Source organism: Vipera ursinii, assembly GCF_947247035.1.
Source record: "Vipera ursinii genome assembly, chromosome: 5".
NCBI lineage: Eukaryota > Metazoa > Chordata > Lepidosauria > Squamata > Viperidae > Vipera > Vipera ursinii.
In genome coordinates this window covers 6,137,669-6,155,527 of record NC_139518.1, presented here as the reverse complement: position 1 = coordinate 6,155,527, position 17,859 = coordinate 6,137,669, and the positions used below count along the sequence as shown (strand labels likewise).

The 17,859-nt window shown below is 48.8% G+C and overlaps 2 protein-coding genes across 3 annotated transcripts in view; one reads left to right on the top strand and one right to left on the bottom strand.

Annotated features, from left to right (window-relative positions):
• LOC310641180 (uncharacterized protein) overlaps window positions 1-8,132 on the top strand; it is a 14,770-nt gene extending 6,638 nt beyond the window's left edge. For both annotated transcript variants that reach the window (XM_083364016.1, XM_083364017.1), the window contains exon 3: window positions 5,914-8,132. In XM_083364016.1, the coding sequence (XP_083220142.1) occupies window positions 5,930-7,039 (1,110 nt within the window). In that variant the 5' untranslated portion in view covers window positions 5,914-5,929 and the 3' untranslated portion in view covers window positions 7,040-8,132. The remainder of the gene's footprint in view (window positions 1-5,913) is intronic.
• Window positions 8,133-9,292: 1,160 nt separating this feature from the next.
• Window positions 9,293-17,635, bottom strand: LOC310641689 (PHD finger protein 13-like; the record flags this gene model as incomplete). Its single annotated transcript, XM_083364927.1, has 6 exons — window positions 9,293-10,841; window positions 11,282-11,326; window positions 11,941-12,469; window positions 12,583-12,675; window positions 16,823-17,097; window positions 17,188-17,635. The coding sequence occupies 6 exons, from the start codon at window positions 17,633-17,635 to the stop codon at window positions 10,615-10,617; spliced, it is 1,617 nt and encodes a 538-aa protein (XP_083221053.1). The 3' UTR covers window positions 9,293-10,614.
• Between the last annotated feature and the right edge of the window lie 224 nt (window positions 17,636-17,859).

Here is a 17,859-nt window from a genome sequence, read left to right as displayed (position 1 = left end):
GCTCAAAGGAGCTTTTCAAAAGGCAACTAACTGGACTTCAGTTTTTTTTTCCCATTGAAAATGTAACGCTTCTCATCCAAGAAGCTTCTTCAGTTCGGACTGAATGGTAGGGAATGGAAGGATTTATATTATTTGCAGTCATCTGGTTGTTACCATCCTCTGAATGGGAGCTGTAGTCTAGCTATTCAGGGAATAAAAACAGGTTATAAAAGCAGGCAAGAGTCTGGAAACAGGCTAGAGACAAACAACATTCAGGAATGTGTTCATTTTTGTTTTTATTTCAAGTCACATAGAATTAGGGGGAGTCTCACAGATGGTTGAAGGCCCCGCTGCTTTCAGAGGAAAATGACTCTTTGTGCGTGTACAAAGGGGTGTGCCCACCTCTTTCCAATTTGCTTGTGTGTGCAGTCAGCAGCACGTATACAATCTCATTCAAAATGCTGTAGGCTGGCCCTGAGGTCGGTTGAGAAAGCTTCTAGAGTATGTATGTATGTATTTATTTTATTTTATTTTATTATTTTATTATTTTATTTTATTTTGTTTTGTTTTGTTTTATTTTATTTTTTTATTTTATTTATTTTATTTTATTTTATTTTATTTTATATTTTTATTTTATTTTATTTTATTTTATTTTATTGGATCTGTATACCGCCCTTTCCCGAAGGACTCAGGGCAGTTTACAGGGAATTAAAACAAGAAATACAAAAGTTAAAAACAATTAAAAAGATTATAATAGTCCCTGAGAGAATAAAAACCCCAACTAAAATTAAAATTAAAATTAAAATTCTCAGCCTGGGCCAGAGAGCTCGAAGAGCCAGGTCTTCAGGTCCCGGCGGAATGCACAGAGGCCGGGGGCAGTCCTCAACTCCATGGGCAGCTGGTTCCAGAGGGCAGGCGCACCCACTGAGAAGGCCCTTAGATACTTGTCCAATTAGGCTTACTTGCAGACTTAGACCCAAATCAAAAGAAAGAGGGGGGAAAAATGGGGACAGGGACCCATTTTTAGAGTTAAGTTGTAGATAGTGTTAGATTGGCTAAAATGGATTCAGTCATTGGAGAGAAGCAGTATAAGAAGGCTTGAAAGCTAGCCATGAAAGATGCTTGGATTCTTCTTTAGGTATTTTTTTTAAAATCCCATTTATATCACGCCCTTCTCCGAAGACTCAGGGCGGCTTACAATCTAAAGCACAAATCAATGTGCTTAGCAAGCAGTTGTCATGGTGAGGCCCATGTTTCTCAACCTCGGCAACTTTTATGATATGTGGACTTCAACTCCCAGAATTCCCCAGCCAGCTTTGCTGGCTAGGAAATTCTGGGAATTGGGAGTCTGCAGGTCATAAAGTTGCTGAGGCCGAGAAACATGGAGTTAGTTGTATGTGGAACATGGTCCGTTGTGACTGTCAGTCCTGCCTCTGCTTGAACCTTAAGCAGTACAGGTAGTCCTCGACTTACGACCACAACGGAACCCAAAATTTCTGTTATTAAGCGAGAAGTTTGTTAAGTGAGTTTTGCCCCCATTTTATGACCTGTCTAGCTACAGTGGCTAAGTGAATCATTGCAGTTAAGTTAGCAACCCGCTTGTTAATGAAACCAGCTTCCCCCCCCCCGCTGACTTTGCTTGTCAGAAAGTCACAAAAGGGGATCACATGACACACACACCCAGGGAGACACTGCAGCCCTTATAAATGTGAACCAGCTGCCAAACATCCAAAAATTTTGATCACCTGGCCACGGGGATGCTGCAGCGGTTGTAAGGTTGAAAAATGGCTGTAAGTCACTTTTTCTCAGTGCCGTTGCAACGGTCACTAAACTGGTAAATGGAGGACTCCCTGTAATTATCCATGACTCCATTTTTATGACAAACGTGTAGTATACTAAGGTATAGTGAAGGATAGTAAAGCAAAGCTTGTTGTTGTTAGTTGCGAAGTCGTGTCCGACCCATCGCGACCCTATGGACAACGTTCCTCCAGGTCTTCCTGTCCTCTACCATCTTCTGGAGTTCATTTAAGCTCATGCCTACTGCTTCAGTGACTCCATCCAGCCACCTCATTCTCTGTCGTCCCCTTCTTCTCTTGCCCTCCACCTTTCCCAGCATTAGGCTCTTCTCCAGGGAGTCCTTCCTTCTCATTAGGTGGCCAAAGTATTTGAGTTTTAGCTTCAGGATCTGGCCTTCTAAAGAGTAGTCAGGGTTGATCTCCTCTAGGACTGACCGGTTGGATCGCCTTGCAGTCCAAGGGACTCACAGGAGTCTTCTCCAGCACCGTAGTTCAAAGGCCTCAATTCTTTGGCGCTCAGCCTTTCTTATGGTCCAACTTTCACAGCCATACATTGCAACTGGGAAGACCATAGCCTTGACTATATGCACTTTTGTTGACAGGGTGATGTCTCTGCTTTTTAGTGTGCTGTCTAGATTTGCCATGGCTTTCCTCCCCAGCGTCTTTTAATTTCTTGACTACAGTCCCCATCTGCAGTGATCTTGGAGCCCAGGAAAATAAAATCTGTCACTACCTCCATTTCTTCCCCATCTATTTGCCAGGAATTGAGAGGGCCAGATGCATTGAGAGGGCCAGAAGCAAAGCTAGATGGGCCAAATTCCCAACTGTAATTCCACCCCTTGGTTCCTGTTTGTCCAATCGCGTTCAAATCAGATGTTTTGGGAATGGTTGTTCTTGGTGTGCAGCTGCACTCTCTCACACCGGCTGTCCTTGAAACCTTGTCTCTTGGCCAGCAAGGTGAAAAGTCAAGTTCTCCCCCACCCCAATCGGTTCCCCACCCACCCACCTCCGACATCTACATCTCTTACGATCACAATTGAGCCCAAAGTTTTCTGCTGTTACAAGCGAGACATTTGTTAAATGAGTTTTGCCCCATTTTATTTATTTTATTTTTATTTTAATTCCATTTATATCCCGCCCTTCTCCGAAGACTCAGGGCGGCTTACAAGCTTAGCAGTAGCCTTCATTCTATGTATATGCCTGCTTATTAGGGCTTTCACACACACACCCCAAGCGGCATTATTACAAAGTCAGCTTAATTGCCCCCAACAATCTGGGTCCTCGTTTTACCTACCTGGGAAGGATGGAAGGCTGAGTCAACCTTGAGCCTGGTGGGACTCGAACCTGCACTAATTGCAGGCAGCTGGTGTTACTTAAGGAGGCATTAGCCCACTGCTCCACCAAGGACCTTTCTTGCCTCGGTGGTTAAGTGAATCACTGCAGTTAGTAACCCGGTCGTGAAGCGAATCTGGCTTCCCCCCTCCCCTTGACTTTGCTCGTCAGAAGGTCGCAAAAGGGGATCACCTGACCCTGGGACACAGCGGCGGTCAATAAATGTGAACCAGTTGGGACTTCCGGTGGCTCCGTGGCGCCGGAGACAGCCTTCCCGGGCTGCCCGCAGCTCAGCTGTGTGATTTTTCGCCCGAAACAGCGCCGATCAGCTGTTCGGGCGAATTTGAAGCCCCCTCCTCGGGAGAAGAGGAGGGGGTGAGCCCCCAGGTGGGGGTTGAGTTCTCCGGGGCCGCCTGAGCTTGGAGCTTGGGCGGCTGAAGGATTGAACTCCCCCGTAGCCTGGGCTGCTCCCAGCTGGCTAGCGTCTCTGCTCCGGACTTTATGGAGCAGAGCCAGGCGTCTGCGACCATCCCTGCTTGAAGGAGAGACTATGAAAGGAAAAGAGCAGGCAGAGCAGTACAAGAGGGAAAGATGAAGAGATGAAGAAGATTATTTTATTTACTCTCAAGCTTGATGGACTTTGCTTAAAACTTAAAGTGAAAGTGCGTCACAATTGTAAGTAAAAGATGGCGGCTAAACCTCCCCCTAGAACTTTTCGGAGTGCTGGAAATTCTCCGGTGCAACAACAATCATTACTGCAGGCGTTGCATTCTCCTGATGTATTGACTTCGAAGGATCTTGAAAGACATACCCAGTTAATTCTGGAGTCAATGGGTGCTAAATTTGCACAGATGGAGGAGAAATTGGAGAAATTGGAGCAGAGAATGGAAGAAAGGATGGAACAGAAACTTAGAGAGATGAAGGCAGACATTTTGTCCTCAGTGCATAAAGTTGCTAAATGTGTGGAGGTGCTGGATGACCAAGTGCAAGACTTGACTCAAAAGAATGCTATATTAGAAGCAAAAGTTTTGGAAATTGAAGATTTAAAAGACAAAATGGACAGTGAACAGAGTCTGGCCCAATTTTACCAGATGCAGTTTGCTGTGAGAATTAGAGGCCTAAAAGAGAATATTAAGGAAGATTTAAAACAGCTGGTTTCTGAGGCTTTTGAGGGGGTATTGAATCATCCAGCATCTGAATTAAAACAAGGTATGGACAAAGTGTTTCGTGTGAATTCGTGGATTGCTAAACAGAGAAAGTTGCCTAGAGATGTGGTGGTTTATTTTGTAAAAAGGGAAGTTAGAGATGAAGTTATACAAGCTGCCTATGATACCAAAGTTGTGATTGCTGGTCAAGAAGTTTTGGTTCTAAAAGAAATTCCTCCAAAGATTTTAAAGAGAAGGAAGGATTTTATTTTTCTTGTGCAAGAGCTCAAGCAAAGGGATATAAGGTTCAGATGGGAGATCCCAGCTGGGCTGAGCTTCATGTATGATGGCAAAAGGTACTGTTTGGGTAATGTGAAGCAAGCGCATGACTTCTACAACAATGTTTTAAATGTAACCCCATCAACACTTCTGGAAGCTGCAGAGGGATCTGGAGAAGGAGAACATCAAGAGGATGAAGATGGACTGATAGACGAGAAGGGTACAGGAGGAGTTCAAGCTGCAACTCTTTTGGATGATATTAGAGAACAGAGGGTGACGCGTGCTGCCTTAAAACGCTCAAAAAAGACAAAAAAATAAGACCAGCAGAAATCTATGGAACTTCCACAATATACTTATAGACAAGTGGTAGCTGTGTTTTTAAAAGTTTTGGGATGATATGTATGATAACAGAATCTTTAATTTGGAATTAATGGACAATTTATTACAGAGGAAGAGGAAGAAAGTTTTGTGGGTTAATGCGGGTTAATTTGTGTAAGAACTATCTATTATAGTCTATTTTGGCTAGAGAGGTTAATAGGGATAGGTGTTTGTGATGTGGAAATGAGAATATGTTTAGGTAATAGGGAAATGTGGAAGAACATAGATGGGAATGATGCTAGTTTTCTTTTATTTTAGTTTTTTATATATATTTAGTATTGTTAAGGATTGGCTTACTTTATATAAGCTAGAGAGTGATGGATTTTAGAGTTTATAATTGTTAGTATATGATTGTTTATGATTGCTTTTTAGATATATACCTTGTATTTTGCTCTGGGAAGTCGGAGGGGGGGGAGGGGGGGAGGAGGGGAAGTAGAGGGGGGGAGGCAGGGGAGGGAGGAGGGAGAGGGGGAGGGGGGGAGATAGGGGGGAGGTAGGGAGGGGAGGAGGGAGGGGGAAGGGGGGTTTTTTTAAAGGAAAATTGTATTTTTTAAAACTTTTCAATAAAAAAAAAAAAAAATAAATGTGAACCAGTTGCCCGCCATCTGAATTTTGATCACGTGATCATGGGATGCTGGAAATGGAACTGTGAAAAATGGTCACGTCCCTTTTTTTCGGTGCTGTTGTACATGGTCACTAAGCGCGCTGCTGTTCAGTCGAGGTTTACCTCCAAGATTATCTGTAGATGACTTTTTTTTTGTCTTCAGCCATTGATAAATAAAAGGCAGCAGATATAACAACTTGCAGAGCAGGAATATTAGAAAATGATTTCCTAGGTGTCTGTCAATCTACATTAACTCTCTCTCTCTCTCTCTCTCTCTCTCTCTCTCTCTCTCTCTCTCTCTCTCTCTCTTTATTCTCCTTCTCACTCTTTTCTTCTGTCTCTTCTTTCTTCCTCCTCCTCCTCCTCCCTCTCTTTCTCTCCTCCCTCAAAATATTTGCAGAGCAAGAATTTGAAAAATGGGGAGGCCCAGGAAAACATCGGATTCTGCTGCATCTCCACGCCCAGCGGCTACAGCCCCAAAGGCAGGTCCGGGAGCTCCTCGCTCATCGGCCTCCTCCAGGACCATCACTGCGACCGCTGCAAAGCCAACGGCTCCGGCTCCTAAGAGCGGAAAGGGTAGCGGATCAGGCGCAGAGAAAGTGGCTTGTTCCACAAAGCCTAGAGGAGCAAGGGAAGGTGGCCAGCTCAGCTCCGCAACGCCTTCTAATGGCCAACGAGGAGGTACACGAAGGAAGAGTGAGGGAACAGCAGCCAAGAGTGCCACGGCATCAGGTGGAGCAAAGGCTTCCGATGCCGTAAGACAAACCCAAGGCAAAGCGAGGGGCCTGCCTGCGCCCCTTCCCCCTGAAAAAGTGGCCGAGGTCGAGAGGGAAACGCGGGGTCAGTGGAGAAACCCCGAATGGCACAAGTGGCGCGAGAACCGCATCACGGCCTCCATCGCTCCCAAGATCTCCAACAGCAAGTTTGTAAACGGCTGGACCACCGAAGTGCCTCAGTCGTACCTGAAGGCTGTGGTGGGATCGGGCTCTGGGGTACAGACCCCGGCCATGTCTTGGGGGGTCCGCAATGAGAAGAAGGCAGTGGAAGCTTATGAAGCCCTCAAGTCCAGCACGGCAAAGAAGCCGGTGAAGGTGAAAGATTGCGGCCTCTTTGTCGACAAAGACAAGCCCTGGCTGGCTGCCAGCCCCGATGGCATTATCCAAGAAGTGGATACCGGCAAGAATCTTGGTCTCTTGGAGGTGAAGTGTCCCTATAAACACAGAAACAAGACAGTGGCCGAAGCCTGCAAAGATAAAACGTTCTGCCTGGAAAAGGAGGGCAGTTCCTACTCCTTGAAGAAAGAGCATCCCTATTATACCCAAGTTCAGTGTCAGATGAAAGTCTCCGGCCTGGGCAAAGCTGATTTTGTCGTTCACACCAACAAAGAAACTGCAATTGCCCCAGTAGATTTTGACCCGGTTTTCTGGAAGCAAACAGTCCCCAAGCTGCAGAAATTCTACACGGATGCTGTGCTCCCTTATCTGGAGGAGGAAAAATGCTCTGCTGCCTGGGCCAATGAAGAGTGAAGCTGTGGGAAATTTCTGATTTTCTTCTTTTTTTTCCAGAGATGCGCCTTCAACCTGTTTACCTGTTCTCCTTTATCCTGTCTTCTCCAAGAGGACAGAAGTCCAAACATCTTAAAAGTCATCAAGATTGAGAAACGCTGGCCTAGAGTGTGCAGCCTGCCTCTCTCTGTGTGTGCCTGTCAGCATTTTAAACATCTGCGTTCCTCCTGGGAATGTGCAAAGCGCCTTCAGCCAGACCAACCTCTCTAGAGCAGCCCCAATTATTCTCCTCCTGCTGAGCATCATGGTTCATTCTCTTTTTATCTGACCAGGCAGTAGGACATTGTTGTTAAAAAACAAGCAAACCATTGCTGCTTTCGCAATTCCAGATTGATTTCCAGCTTTCTTCCATGCTAGACGCATTGGGAAATGAAAAAAAATGGATTTTTCCTTGAGATGTAGTAACTTAACCAGAAACGCTAAAAAGGACCTGGGGCATTATATGCTTATAACTGAATGATGTTTGAATTCACGGCAGAGCTAAATTGTCCTCATCTAACGTGTGGCCGGTATTTTCTGCAACTTTTGTTGGCCAAGAAATGCCCAGTGTGATAACGAAGGCGGCAAGTTGCATGGAAGATGATGATAATCCGGTTAATTAAGAACTGCAGGTTTTGAGCATGGATCAAAAACCAAAGGAAATCCTTCCATTTCCTGCTGCAAATGACACGCTCTGTTATATACCCAGAATGATGTTATCCAGTGGTAAAAGAGAAAAAGTGAGATTGTCGTTTAGGCAAGCCGATCGATACGCTGACCGGGTTCTATTTCAGCACAGGTGAAAAGCGCATCTTTGCTTAGGGAGTTTATATAAAAGGAATTTTTTTAAAAAAACAAGTAATTTTGAGGGAATTGCAACTGAGTTTTTGAAAAGAAGTGAAGTTTAAAAAATTGTAATTAAAAATGTGATTTTTTTGGGGGGGGAGACTGCAATTGGCTTTTCATGAAAAGGAACTCTTGTTTGTGGTATTTTTCTTTGGGACGTGGTAAAAAAGCAATTCCTTCTGTTTGCCACCTGGCTTTGGTTATGAAAATAAAAATAAACTTTGCTGGATGTTGCCCCGTGCTTTTTAATGCAACCAGAAACAGAAATTGAGAAAACGGGATGTAAATGCCTCATTTGTTCTACTTATTTTTATTACCCACGGCTAACAGTATTCTGATATCTTTTCGTTAAGGCATGGGGATTGCCTTTCTGCTCAAAGAGAACATGGGATGACTGGAAGAGAAGCTTTAAATGCAGGAAACTGCAGGAAGATTTGGAAAAGGTGCAATGGTATTGCCATCTGTATTTTAACCCTAAGGCTGAACCATTGAGCCCGCGATTCCAAACCTGTCTTTAAAGCTTAACTATTAATGGGATTATGAATGTTAACATGCCAAAGGAGGAAACAAACCAAGGATTACACTTTATCTAGGAAGATCCGCTCTTTAAGGGACTTAATGTAGCATCCCAATTTCCAACTTTACTTTTTGAGTTACACGACAGGTAGTCCTTACGACCGAGTCTAGCAGTTAAGAGTCCTGAAGGTTGTAAAGCAAGTCACTCATGTGACTGACCTGATTTTATAGCCTTTTCTTGTAGCGGTCATTAAGCAAACCCATTGTTTGCTGTGGGCCATTTTTTTGCTAGGAACTTGGAAGTAAATGCTGGTTTCTGGCAAAAAAAAAGGTATATCCCTGTGGGAAAGGTAGTAAGAGGAATCGAGAATTGAGAAATACGAGAGTGCATGAGAGAAAGTATTACATTTAAACGGGGGGGGGGGGGAGGGGTATTGGACAAACAGAAACATTAGGACAAGAGCCTAGTGTGCAGGGGTAGGCAACCTTGGCTCTTTTATGACTCGTGGACTTCAGCTCCCAGAATTCCTGAGCCAGCCATGCTGAGGGAAAAGGGAGAGGTTTCCAAGCTGAGCCATGCTGGCTCAGGAATTCTGGGAGTTGGAAGTCCACCAGTCATAAAAGAGCCAAGGTTGCCTACCCCTGGCCTAGGCCGCTTTATGACTCATGGACTTCAACTCCCAGAATTCCTGAGCCAGCCACGCTGAGGGAAAAGGGAGGTTTCCAAGCTGAGCCATGCTGGCTCAGGAATTCTGGGAGTTGAAGTCCACAAGCCATAAAAAGAACCAAGGTGGCCTACCCCCTGGCCGAGTGCAAAGGTGGCCCATTGATAAAGCAGTGGTTTGATTTGCATTGAAATGAAGCACCAAGAGCTGCTTAAAAGTATTTTAATCTATATGTATCACTCAGTATATACCCAGTATACAGCATGTACTGTGCTACCTTACCTTTTTATAGAGACTAACTGTAAAAATGTAAACACTCAAGGGGAGCAGAGGTACTGATGGGATCATGTTAGGTCTGGTTTTTTGTTTTTGTTTTTTGCTTTCAGCCGTGACCCGGTGCCTATTCCAAAGTGGGCAAAACCTACATTGTAAGACTACTGCATATTCTGTGGGCCCTCAGAATAGAGCTTTTAGATTGACGCGTAGCTGAAGGATGAAATGAAATAAAGGCACATGGGTCAAACCAGAAGAGGCTTAGTGGAGCGGGGAAAGAGTGGCAATCCCCTCCAAACAAGCATTTGCTTGCTAGCACAATATCCCAGTAGTTTGCATAGTACGCAGATCTCTTTTTTTTAAAAAAGCCCCCCAGATTGCTCTTCCAAGACAAGCAGGACCCAATCTGCTTCTGAGGTGCCTCACCACCCATCTCCCCTTTTAGCTCCCAAGGCGGCTTTACAGCTACTGTACTACCATCGCCGTTCCCCGGTTTGCTGTCCTCCCAGCCCCACGTTCCCTTCAAACAAGACAGTAGTGCAACTGGAAGTCTAGGCTAGGTCAGTGAGTCGAGTAGATAACAGCTAGATATTTTCTAAGCCTCTGCATAACAAGTATGTACAGTTGGGGAATATTATCACCCCTTTCCTGGTCCAATAGTGACTAGCCTGGCTGTCGCGCGGCATCTCGCTCAAATGCTGAAAGGGTGGGAAGCTCTGACTGCCAGCTGTCCTGGGGACAGAGAAGAGCCCTCTCCAAGCTGTGTGTGTGCGTCCGTGCACAAAGGGGAAGGGACTCGGCCCCCTTGAAGTGTGCTTTTGGGAAAGGAGTTGACCCACCAAGGGGCAAAGAGCAACCACAAAATCGGGGTGCATAATCCGACCCAGCTCAAGGCCGAGCAGCTAGCATACCACAGGAAAATTCTGCTTGGGCCCCACTCCCTTTAGGCTGCCGAGAAAAGGCACCTCTGCGCAAGGGCAGAGAGACTACTGGCTTGACTTAGTGCATTGCCTGAAGCAATCCCTCCCCCCCCCACCGCGCCACAGTCGCTTGTGTCTGCCAGGCGTTTGTGCATTTGCTGCTCTAGCATAACCCTGAGATCTCAACAGCACCTTGGTGTCTCCTCTTGCCCAGTTTCAAAACATTTTAAGTTCTCTGGTCTCCTCCCCGGGGGCAGTTCCTGCATTTTGATTGTCTTGGCAGCAGAAATCCCAACTGAAGCTTCTGAGGGCGGCCCTTGGTCCCTCCCAGCTGCGGTCAATCACAGAAGCGCTTGCGGGGGACGGTCCGGGCTCTGTTGGACCGGCGGATCTCTTGCTTCGCGTCGCGGCAGCGTTGGCAAATGAAGACATCGGGCACGTTGGACTTGCGGATCTTGGCGCAGGAGAGGTGTATCCAAGTCGTGCACTCGTTGCATTCGATCATGGGTCTGCCAGCAAAAGGCTTTAAGCAGAAGCAAGTGATTAAGTCCCAAGCGTCGTCTTCTGCGTAGCAGGGGGAAAAAAGGAACGTTTTACGGACAGCAACCTTGCTTGTTTCATTCAGCCAGCACACCCCAATCTAACGTCGTGGTTAGCAAGGTTATTTCCCCCCCCCCTTAGGTTCCTTAAGAGATGGCTGTAAAATTAGCTTTTTTAACTTCCCTTTGCTTCCAACCCACTTCCTTTATGCAAAAAGCTTTAAATGACGTGCCTCTTGTGATTGAATGAGCCACTACGGCAGTGTTTCTCAACCATGGCCATTTTAGGACGTGTGGTCTTAAGTTCCCAGAATTCCCCAGCCAGCTCAGCATTCTGGGAGTTGAATCCCACAGGGCTTAAAGTTGCCAGACTGAGAATTGTGGCTCTCTGGGCTCATTAAAACATCCAACTGAAATGCATTTGCTCCCTCCTACTGGCAGTTGGCAGTATTACCCTTAACTTACCATCTGTTTTAGTGTCTGAGGCTGCAGTAAACTCCTTGGGCAGATCTGCAAGAGGGGGAGAGAAAAATATCAGAAAAGAGTGACCACATTGTGTTGCTCACTGCCTGGATTTGCACAGCATCCTTCAACCTAAAAGACTAGGCCGCAGAAAACTTGATAAAAAACAGCCACAATAGCTTTAATTGATGAGGTTAAGGAGCCGACCATTCTAAATCCAAGAGATTCGTGAAAAATTCTTGCAGCTTATTGGATCCTGACGTTACACTGTAAATGTTGCCTAATCTCTGCATGCACAAAAACTACTAGCAATGGGGAAATAATATCATTTGGCACTCCTCAGAGTAATCGGATCACTCCCAGGGAAGACACAAAGCCAAGTCATTTCCACCAGTTCTCTAGGGCAGCGATTCTTAGCCCAGCTTTTAAATTGGTAAGATTTCAACTCCCGGAATTCCCCAGCCAGCATCGCCAACTGGGGAATTCTGGGAGTTGAGTCCCAAGTAACTAAAAGTTGCTGAGGTTGGAAAACACTGTTTTAGGGAACTGTGATGTTAAAAGACCTGTGCGCTAGGCGGATCGAGGTTGGCTGCTGCATCTGGTTAAAGTGGTCACCCCCTGTTGGAATTGCTTCTAAAAACAACCAGTGCTTGCAGACTTACTGCTGAGTGGAGGGACCTCTCCTGCAGATTCTTCCGCGCTTTGCTCCGCCAGGTCCCAAGAGGCAGAGTTGGTTCTCTCCTCTTTGCAGGTCCCTTGTTCCTCGGTCTTCTCTTCAGCGTAAAGTCCAGGGAGAAAGTCTTTCTCCGTTTGCTCCAGGAGAGGTCTGGATGGCAGCTCTTGGAGACAGGATTTCAGCTCCTTCACCTCCTCGCAAGCCTCCAGTGTTCTCTGCGTATGGTCCTTCAGGGGCATCAAGCCCTTGTCCACCACTTGGTTCACACTGAATTTCTTTGATGATGGCTGCTTTCTCTTCTTGGTTTGCTGGTGCCGGCCGGTGCAAAAGCTACCGGTTATGTTAGGGCAGTTCAGCGTCTCTCCTGTCCCCTTGTAGGCCGTGTTCCTGCTTCCTCCGTCATCTGAAAGCACTTGAAAGTCGCAGGACTGGGACGATCCCCAACTGTCACTGTCTTGGGTGCTTCCAGTGCTGTTCTGGGGGCTCCTGTTGCCTCGGTATGTCCACGGCTCATTCTGGGGATGGAAAAAGAAAAAGACGTGTGATCTGTCTTATTGCAGATGGGAGAGAGTGGGGACGCCCAGCACCCAGGACAAGAAAGCAGATTCTATGACCAACATTTTCTTACCTCCTTTGGGTAGGGAATGTAGCCTGCGTAGGCTAGCACAAAGGTGCAGAATTGATTGAAGTCTTCTACAGTTCTCTGCCTTTTCTGGGGTGGCTGCAAAGATACGTGGGTTTACAAGCCTGGATCTCGATATCCTTTTACAATGTTAACCAACCAGTCGAGCATAAGTTGTAGAGCGTTTCTAGAACATTGCCCCAACAAGTGGAATGTCATTAAGAACGCAGCCAATGCAGGTTGATTTGACAAAACCCTAGGCTAACCCCATTCAGTTCCATAAATCATTGCCCACCCTACTCATATTAGAAACCTACCATCTTGCCAGTGTTATCCTTGGTCAGCATTGTGAGCAAAATACCTTTCAAGGTGGATTGCTTGCTATCCAAATGTAAGCACCTCTCTCCCTCAGAGACAGGCCATTGATTATCCTGCTCAATATTACTGACAGTCAATACCAGGTCAGGAGAAAACGTGTGTGCATCTCAAGGACCAGTTAAGTTTGGTTTGTGTGGGAGATTCTGGTGTGGCACCAGCAACACAAGAGGATCCCTGACCTTCTGGATCACACGGGACATCTGAATGCCTTTAGAAAGCTCACCAGCCTGGACTCCCCACTTCCTTCCACTGTGGCTTCCCAACTGCACATATTTCAAGCCTTCAGCCATAAATGCAGAATGGTGTCCACAGCCTTCAATTTGGATAGCCACGTCCCATTCTAGAACCATCCAAGTTGCTGATAATTCCATTATTTGTCAATCAATCAAACATCCGTGGCTGCCCATCTCACAAAAGGCAACTCTAGATGGCTCGCGACAATATTTAATTATACATCGGGTGGAAAATGCTTCCTCTTCTCTGTCCTGAATCTCGTGTTTAGGTTCATTCAATGACCTTGAGTTCTGACACTACTCATCCTTTTTGCCCAATATTTAAGGTTTGTGTGGTTTCACACACTTCCATCTCTATCTTATTTTCCTTTATTATCTTTCATTCCAAGCTAAAGGGCCTCCGTTATTGTACTCTTTTCTTGTAAGGCAGCCAGTGCAGCCTCCTAATTATTTGGAGTGAGCAGCCTTCCAGCCTGGTAAGGATGTCCTTAAGGGGTGGGCCGACCACAACTGTACACTGAACACCAAGTATTGTCACATCACAATGTTGTTTAAATCCAACCTATATTCTTCAGTTTTCAGTGTTTCTCAACCATGGCAGCTTTAAGATGGGTGGACTACAACTCCCAGCATTCTCCAGCCAGCAGGGAAACAAACAGGGAAAATCGGATTTTTCAAAGACCAGGTAAAGAGATGATGTGGGGATACAGCCACAAGGTATTTTATAGCCAAAACATGCTTTCTGCCTCAGTGAATACCATCACTGCCCTGAGGATCCCACCTTCTCTTAACAGGAGGAGGGAAATTTGTTTTTTTTTGTTTTAAACTTCTGGGACATTGAGCTTCCCAAGATATTATAAACAAGGAGAAAAAAAACGTAGGCCACCCAATCTCTTATCACGACAGAAAGCACAGTTTGGCCTTGTGTTTTTTCTTGCTTCCAAATTCGAAGAGAAAGAGAGTGAATTCCAGCAGTAAATCTCAGAGCCCGGATCTCCAGGGAAAAAGGAACTCTCCTGCTATTTAGTGGGGAAGATGATAATAACAATGATAATGGGGTGGAAGTGTGGAGACATTTCCCTGCAGGCACGCAGTCAAAGCAAACAAGCAGGCTTGCCCTGCAGACAAAGGAAAGCCGGAGATCAGATTCCAGCCAAAACAAGGGAGATTTCACTGAATTCTTAATATCCTCCCTACCCAATTTGAAGCATGCCAGGACAGTCGGGGGGGGGGGGGGGGTTTGGCAAAAGCCTGGGCTTCAATTCACCCAATGTGTCATTTGATAGCGAGATGGGCAGCATATAAATTTAATAAATAATACTGATGAAATGCCCTGGCAAGCCCCCAAAGTTGAGAAGGCGAGGCAGGACAGATACGGTCTAGAGTGAAGGGATTACACTTCGTTCCTTGCCCCATTTCCATAAGAAACTCTAAAAGGTAAAGGATTCTCTGTCAGTCATGCCTGACCCTAGAGCACAGGTAGGCAACCTCGGCTCTTTTATGACTCATGGACTTCAACCCCCAGAATTCCCCTGCCCTAGGGCATGGTGCTCATCTCTGTTTCTTGGCCTAGCCCTAGAGCATTGTCCAAAAGATAATTTCCTTGGTTATGTGGCCAAAAGTGCACGAAATGGTGTTGCCTTCCCAGTAATGTGGTACCTGCCTATCTACTAGCATTTGCATGCTTTCAAACCGTTAGGTTGCCACCAAGAAGAGGGAGTCAAGCTATTCTCCAAAGCGCCTGAAGGCAGGACAAGAAACGTCAGATGGAAACTAACCAAGGAGAGAATCAACCTAGAACTAAGGAGAAACTTCCTGACAGTGAGAACAATTAAAAAATCAGTGGAACAGCCTGCCTCCAGAAGTTGTGGGTTGCTCCAACACTGGAGATTTTAAAGAACAGGTTGGACAACCATTTGTCCGAAATGGTGTAGTAGGGTCTCTTGCCTAAGCAGGGGGTTGGACTAGAAGACCTCCAAGGCCCCTTCCAACTTGGGTTACTCTGTGTTCCGTTATCCATACTAGGAAAAAAAGGATGCCGCTCCTCAGGGAGATTCTTTTATTCAATTTATGGGCCACCCATCTGGCTCTCCAGACCCCCACCCCCGCCTACAGTTTAGAGAAGAGGAAAGTTGTCTGAATGGATCCAGGCCAAGAACGGGAGGGGGGGGGTCCCTAAAAAGCAGGCTTTCCTGCCACATCCCAAAACAGGAAAGGGGCAGCAGATGTGAACGGAGAAGAAGAAGAAGAAGAAGAAGAAGAAGAAGAAGAAGAAGAAGAAGAAGAAGAAGAAGAAGGAGGAGGAGGAGGAGGAGGAGGAGGAGGAGGAGGAGGAGGAGGAGGAGGAGGAGGAGGAGGAGGAGGAGGAGAAAGAAAGAAGGAAGAAGGAAGAAGAAGGAGGAAGGGGAAGGAGGAAGGAGAAGAAGGAGGAGGAGGAGGAGGAGAGGGAGAAAGAAAGAAGAAAGAAGGAAGAAGAAGGAGGAAGGAGAAGGAGAAGAAGAAGGAGAAGGAGAAGAAGAAGAAGAAGAGACACTGGCCTAACTTCAATCTTTTCAGGGACGGAGGGAAGGAGATAAAGCCACCAGGGTGACCCTGAGACAGAAGGGGCAGATCCACCAAAAGCCTGGAAATAATTTTCCCTTTTTTTTGGGGGGGGGGAAGAGAAAGAGAAGAACTGTCCTCTCCACACATCAAGACCTGAGCAGAGGCGGGGGGGGGAGGGGGTGGAAAACCTTCTCCCACCCACCCCCCAAAAAGAGAGGGGGGGCAAAATTCTCTGAGGGGGAGGGAGCAACCCCCCCACCCCACCCCCAAATGCCACCCGGTCGTGCCGCGTCAAACACGACGGGAGCTGAGCGCGAAACACCCTCCTCGCCGCCGCCGCCGCCCCCTCCCCAAAAAGGGGCCAAGCGAACTTTCCGGGGCCCCCCTTCCTCCTCCACGCACACCCTTCCCGTACCCGCCGGGCCGGCTCGAGCCAAGGGGCAGCGGGAGAGTCGGCCTCCCCACACGCTTCTCCCCGCCGCCGCCCCCCACTCCCCGGGGTGGCGCTTAAGATGGCGCCGGCGCCGCTGCCGCCGTCCTGGGGAAAAAAGAGCCGGGAGGGCCCGGGTGGGTGGGGGGAACTTCGCCGCCCACCGGCCTCGAGAGTCTCGCCTGGCGGGCTTCTCCCGCGCAAAAAAAAAAACCAACCCCCCCCCCCAAAAACCCCTCCCCGGCTGAAGAAAACGCGGGACGGCGCTGCCAAAACTCCCGCTCGGGCTCCGGAGCCGGGGCGGAGCCGCCGTCGCGCCAAAGGCAGCCGCGAGCGCCGCCCCCGCCGGGGAGAAGCACGCTCTCCGCCCCGCTCCGAAAGCGAGCGCCGAGTCTCCGCGGGGACAGCCCCACGCCGCCCCCCCCCCCCCCAATCGGAGACCGACCGACCGGCCGGCCGGCCGGCTTGGGAAGATGGGGTTGGGGTGGGGTGGGGTGGTGGGCCGGCAGCGGCGCAGATGGAGCGGCTCTCCCGTCTTCTTGCCCGCCCGGTTTCTCTTCTCCCTGCCCCGCCGCTGCCCGGCCCTCCCTTCCCTTCTTCCCTTCCTCTTCCCCGCCGGCTGGGACTCGTCTGGAGCCGCCGCCGCCGCGCACGGACTCACCTCGTCGAAGGGACGGAAGCCCGGACTGGGCACGGGGCTGGCAGCTGGAAAAAAAAAGGAGAAAGGCCGGTTAGATCGTGCCGGGAAAGCAGCAGCCGCCGCCCCGCCCCGGACTCCGGCGCCCTCCGCCCGGCAGGCCGGGCCCGCTCTGGCTCCCAGGCCGAGCTTCCCTTTCGCCAAGCCGCCCCGCCGCCCTGCCCTCGCCGGCTTCCGCCCTCCTCGGTCCGGCGAAACGGGGCGGCTGCCCGGCTGACCCACCTGCGTCCTCCTCGAGGCTGTTCATCCCACCCCAGCCGCCTCCGCCGCTCGAGCCGGATCGCTCGGCTGCCCTTCCCTCGTTTCGGCCGCCGCCGCCGCTGCTCAACCTCGGGCGCGAGCAGGGATCGGGGCGCGGGGTTGGGGAGGGTTAGGCCGGCGGAGCGAGCGAGCGAGCGAGCGAGAGAACGAGCGGACGGCAGCGAGGCGCTCCTTCTTCTTCTTCTTCTTCTTCCTCCTCCACCGGCGAAGACGCAACGAGGGCTGGCGGGACTCTCTGGCTGCCCCCTCCCCTCGCTGTAACCGGCGCCGGCTGTTGAGCGCCAACTCCGCCTCCCGCCGGCCGGCTCCGCCCAGCCAGGATTGGCGCGGGAGGCAGTACCACCTGGGGAGGAAGGGGAAGGGGAGGTGGCGGGCGCGCGGAAGCCGGCGCGGGGGGTTGGGGTGTCCTCCCGCTTGCGCGCCCCCCCCCGCCGCTCGCTCCCTTGGATTCGCCTCCCAGCTGGAGCGCTGAGGAGAGGCGGGGGGGGGGCTGCTTTGCCCGCCCTCGCCGGACATCTCGGCCCTCGCCGGGCTGGGTGAGGGTGCCGCTTTATAGGAAGGGAAGCCCGGCTTTTGCGCTCGGATCTCCTGGCAGAGAGATTTGTTTTTTTCCTTTCCTTTCCTCTCCTCTCTCCTTCCCTTTTTTCCCCTTTTCCTTTCTTTCAGTCTCTCTCTCGCTCTTTCTTTCTTTCGGTCCTCCTTCGCTCCCCTCCCCTTTCCTCTCCTCTCTTCTCTCTTCC